The sequence below is a fragment of the Cynocephalus volans genome, chromosome 4 (genome assembly GCF_027409185.1).
Source record: "Cynocephalus volans isolate mCynVol1 chromosome 4, mCynVol1.pri, whole genome shotgun sequence".
In the NCBI taxonomy this organism is placed as follows: domain Eukaryota; kingdom Metazoa; phylum Chordata; class Mammalia; order Dermoptera; family Cynocephalidae; genus Cynocephalus; species Cynocephalus volans.
This window is the reverse complement of record NC_084463.1, coordinates 33056713-33062190: the sequence shown is the minus strand read 5'-3', so window position 1 is coordinate 33062190 and position 5478 is coordinate 33056713. Positions and strand designations below refer to the sequence as shown.

Here is a 5478-nt window from a genome sequence, read left to right as displayed (position 1 = left end):
AAGAAAGAAAGAAAAAGAGAAAATAAATTACCAAAAGGAGAAAGGATTAAGGAATCAAGAATGGACAATGGAAGAAGTTTTAGTTATACAAAGAAAAATAAGAGACATATTCAGAATCATTTCAGTAATGTGTGACTTTGAGTTTATTTCCAACAAAATACAGCATTCCTGCTGAGATACAGATCTGAACCTGGACTTCAGTGGAATTCTCATGACTCTATTTGTACATTCTAATTCTTGAGTGATCAGTGACCACAGAAATTTGGCCACACCTCTGACTGCTCTGTTCTGAACCATACCAATATTTAATTAGCATAAGGTATGTGCAACCTCATTTTAACTACAGATGTGTTAAATATAAATTATACTTTCTGGATTAGCAGCAAAATATGCTATTTGGAGACACTGACCTTGAATGTAAACCACCCAGAATTTTCTCCCTAGTAATAACATCATGATATAAAATCAGTTACTAAAAAGAGAGCCACTTAACTGAATTTTTTTCACTACACTACTTAGATAAAATTTTGTGGAGGAGCGAAAGAGAATAAAAGTCTCTTTTTAAAAATAACTGTCATGAAACAAAACATTCATTAATAAAATTTTATATATTTAGGTTGATTCCATATCTTGGCTATTGTGAACAGTGCTGCAATAAACATGGGAGGGCAAATCTCTCTCTGATGTACTGATTTCCCTTTTTTATATATATATATGTCCAGTAGTGCTGCTGCTATATCATATTACAGTTCTGTTTGTGGTTTTTTGAGAAACCCCCATATTGTTTCCCGTAAGGGCTGCACAAATTTACATTCCCACCAACAATGAATAAGAGTTGCCTTCTTCCACATCCTCTGCATAATTTGTTATTTTTTATTATTCTGATAATAACCATTCTAACTGGGGTGAGATGATATCTCAGTGTGGTTTTAATTTGCATTTCCCTGATAATTAGTGATGTGCGGTTACTACAGTTAACAACAATGTATTGCATTATTTTGAATAGCTACAGAGAAGATTTTGAATGTTCCTAATACAAAAATGACAAATATTTGAGGTGATGGATATTCTAATTATCCTGATTTGATTATTACACATTATGTGCATGTCTGTAAAGATCAAATTTTACTCAATAAATGTGTACAATTATTATGTGTCTAATAATAATATTAATAATACCCCTTAAAACCCAATGAGGAAAGCAATGGACCAAACTTTTATCCCTACAAGGGCAAAAGACAAAAAAACCTTCAAACCTTAGAAGTATAATCCATGTTAGACTGGTCTTCAAAATTGACTCTATAGCTTAAAAACAAAAACAAAAACAAAAACAAAAATATTCATGTATTTGAATAAAAAAATATTCTTGACATTCTTCCAGTTACCACCTTCCTCAAGGCCACCTGCATGTCCTGGTTTCTCAGACTATAGATGAGAGGATTCAAAGTGGGTGGTAATACAGTGTAAAGCACAGATATCAACACTTTCAGTGAAGGAGAAGATTTAAAATTTTTAGCTAAATATGTAATAATTCCAGAAAAAAGGAACAATGTCACCACAGTGAGGTGAGGCACGCAAGTTGAGAAAGTTTTCACTCTTCCCTTTGCAGATGGAATTCTTAGGACAGTAGTAAAAATATGAACATAAGACACAACCATTAAAATAAAACATGTGAAAGCAAAACAACAACTAGCAATAATAAATGCATATTCAAGAATTTGCTGTCTGGAACAAGCAAGTGTGAGCAATGATGGAACATCACAGAAGAACTGACGCACTATGTTAGGCCCACAGAAACGGACAGAGAATGTACCTGCAACATGAATGGATCCGTAGACACACCCACTGAACCATGATGCACTTACCATCTGCACACAGGAACCTCTATTTACAATGGCCTCATAGTGCAGAGGATGGCAGATGGCAGCATAGCGGTCATAGGACATCACTAGAAGGAGGGCATACTCTGTACCCCCCCAAAAAATAACAAAGAAAACCTGCAAGGCACATCCAAAAAAAGAGATGGAATGGCTGTTTGTCACAGAGTTCACGAGGGATTTAGGGACGGTGACAGAGACATAGCAGATGTCAATCAAGGACAAATTCTTCAGGAAGAAGTACATGGGGACTTGGAGATGCAGGTCAATAGTGGTGAGTGTGATAATGAGGAGGTTTCCTACTAGAGCTGCCAGATAAATCAGGAAGAAGAGTGTGGTGTACATTCTCTGTAGCACCTGGTCGTCAGGGAATCCCATGAGCAAAAATTCTATTATGTTGGTCATGTTGGTTAACTTCTCAGCCATGTTGCTTGTTTTCTGTAGAAATAGAGGTAACTCTGATAACTAGTCTATACAGATCTAAATGCACTCATCTGATTTTCAGGTCATATTCACGTTTACATTGCTTGTTTGTCTTTAATTTGGAGTTCATCAGGATGCTACGATAGAAATAGCTCCACATGTTATCATTCTACACAAAGAAAATTGGATTATAACTAGCATTGAAAACAGAATAGGTATAAAATGCAATAAAATGCAGTGTGTTTTTTATTCTGGAAGCAGAAAATGGTTGAGCATCTTTCTTGCCTCAGATGTATGGCTCATAGTCATAAGGTTTTGATATTAAACTTCTTGTAAAGCATCTAATATACTTAAAAAGGGTAGCTGAAACAAACAGTAAAACAATCCTCTATCCTCGTGAATGTTTTCAGAGGTCATCTGATATCACTGTGGAAAATAAAAATAAGTAGTGTGTATTTATCAAAGGAGGCTAAAGACGACATAGAGCAGGAGGAAGTCATAATGAAGGAGAAGCAAGAATTAATATCACACAGACACTAAATTTTCTACTTGATATTAGACAGAAATGCTTGTAATAAAATTATAGGATGCTCAGATTATTTCTTCCTGGTGTATTCACTGGACAGCAAGACCTGATAGCACATCTGCACAATCCTTACAAACTACCATGATGGCGGTGGCTGCCTCTGTGATTATAAATATCTTTCAATAATCATTTAATAGTGAATGAAAGGTACCACCTCATTTTCATATTTGAAAACGTATAAAAAATCATTTTTATCTTTTTTATACTCCTGAATTTACCTTCTATTAATAAAAAAACAATGGGTGATCTGGGCATGCAGAAATACCTAGGACCATCGGAGCATCTTCTAATCCTCTTCCTCCTTGAAACAAATTGGTTGGATGATATTCTCACCAATTTCCTCAAGTGATAAGGATGACAACTTTAGAATTCCTTTTTCCTGAGGACAGAAGAAAAAACACTTGAGTAAATTTACTCTTCAAAATTCTCAAATTTATCAGAGATTTTACTTCCCATTCATTAAATCTGACAGTCAGGCACAAAATGAGAAGGGAAGACCACGATAAGAATGTAGGGATGGGTAACGTTTCTATTCATTCCCCAACTGCCTGTGACCTTGCAAGTGTGTATGCAAAGAATGGTTTTCAGTATCTGCTCTCAAAATATGAATCCAGAATAGCTTCATTTTCCCTGACCATGGTTGCTTTATTACCTTTACAATTCCCGTGTGGTTATGCATTGCAGTCTTCATTTACAGTTTCTGGCATTGGTTCGAAGTTAATAATATTTTCCATTTTATATGAATTCACCACTATATTATTAACTAGGAGAAACAGCCAAGAGTTCTGATGAGAGAAAGTGTCCCCTGAGGGATCACAGGGCAGTTTTAAACCTCTGGATTTAGGACCTCTCAGAAGGGTAATTTACATGCCCCTAAGCATTTTCTCTTAGAGGTATATCACCAAAAAAGTCTATAAAAGTTTCAGGAAGTGTCTTTCTATTCATTTATGTGTTTTAGCATTCACATTTTGGTAGAGAATGGAACATATGCATTGAAGCATTGAAATTTAAATTCAGGGATACATTTTAAGCCATAAATGTTGTTTTGCTTTATATTTTTTACTTTTGTTATTTAATTTTATATTTTTAACATTAGTATCTATAGAAGTGTTATCCATATGAATACCAAGCCATATGAAAAACTTAATTTAAGTGAATCTTGCCTGCAGAGCCTCTCTCTCAGATTTCTTCCCAGAGAGAACTGGAGATGCAAGATTGTAAGTACTTCCTCCGGTACACTTCCTCTGTAATTGCATGTATATTTATAAAAATACATCTTGGGACATTCACTATTCATTTCAGAGACTCAGTTTTTACACACAACAATAATTCTCATGGCTGCTTGCTTTTATATAATAGTATATTAATGTATGTTACACATATTCAGTGTTTTGTCAACATTTTTGTACTAATAATGTGTAAACTTATGGTCAACTACTACGTGCTCAAGAGTTTCCCGATCATGCATATATCACATATATCTGACAGCAGAACAGTTTCATAATATTTTTTATTTTGTTAAAATATAAGGAAAAATTAGCATTTTTAGCATTTTAAATGTATAGTTAAGCAATATTGAGTAAATTTACATTATTGTTCAACCAACACCACCATTCATCTCGAAAATATTTTTATCTTAACTAATACTGTGTTCCCATTGAACAATTCACCAGGAATTCCCCTGTACCTCCTATCCTCAGCACCTGACAACCTTCTACTTACCATCTCCATAAATTTGCTCTCAGTATGTCAGGTAAGTTGAATCATACAGTATTTGTTGTTTTATCATTAGCATATTTCATCTAGCAAAATGTCTTCAAGGTTTATTCATGCTGTAGAGTATGTCGAAGTTTTCTTCCTTTCAATGCTGAATAATATTCAGTTGTTTATATATGCACACACACACATACATACATCTATATACCATTTTTTAAAATCTATTTATACATCAATATACATTTAGGTTGAATGCACTTTTTGGCTGTTGTGAATAATACTTCCATTAAAATTGGTGTATAGATATTTCTTTGAGCCTCTGCTTTAGGTACTTGTGTGTATACATCCTGTATTGGAATTACTGCATCGTGTGATAATTTAATGTTTTAATTATTTCAGTAAGTGGATACTGTTTTCCACAGTTGCTGCACAAGTTTACATTCAAACCAGCAATATATCAGAGTTACAAGTTCTCCACAACCTCATGAGTACTTGTTAATTTCTTTTCTTTCTTTTCTCACTCATTTTTTAAATTGACCATAGACATCCTAACGGATGAGGTGATGTCTATTCTGTTTCTGTTTTGCATTTCCTAAATGATTGCTAATATTGAATGTCTTTTCATGTGCTTATTGGCCATTGGTATGTGAACTTTGGGAAAATTCCTGTATAAATATTTTAGCCACTTTGTAATCAGGTATTTTTGCTGTTGTTTATAGTGTGAATTTATATGTTCAAGATATCTGTACTTACCAGAAATAGGACCTGTAAATATTTTCTCCCATTCTGTGAGCTGCCTTTTCTTCTATTGATAGCGTCCCTTGATGCACACATTTTTAAAAAAATTGATGAAGTCCAAAATGTCTATTTTTTCTT

The 5478-nt window shown here is 34.0% G+C and overlaps 1 protein-coding gene across 1 annotated transcript; it reads right to left on the bottom strand.

The window, feature by feature from the left end:
* Positions 1-1217: 1217 nt before the first annotated feature.
* On the bottom strand, positions 1218-2303 carry LOC134375940 (olfactory receptor 14L1-like). The gene is made up of 2 exons (XM_063094668.1): positions 1386-2303; positions 1218-1223 (listed from the first exon to the last, which is right to left on the bottom strand). The coding sequence occupies exons 1-2, from the start codon at positions 2301-2303 to the stop codon at positions 1218-1220; spliced, it is 924 nt and encodes a 307-aa protein (XP_062950738.1).
* Positions 2304-5478: the final 3175 nt, after the last annotated feature.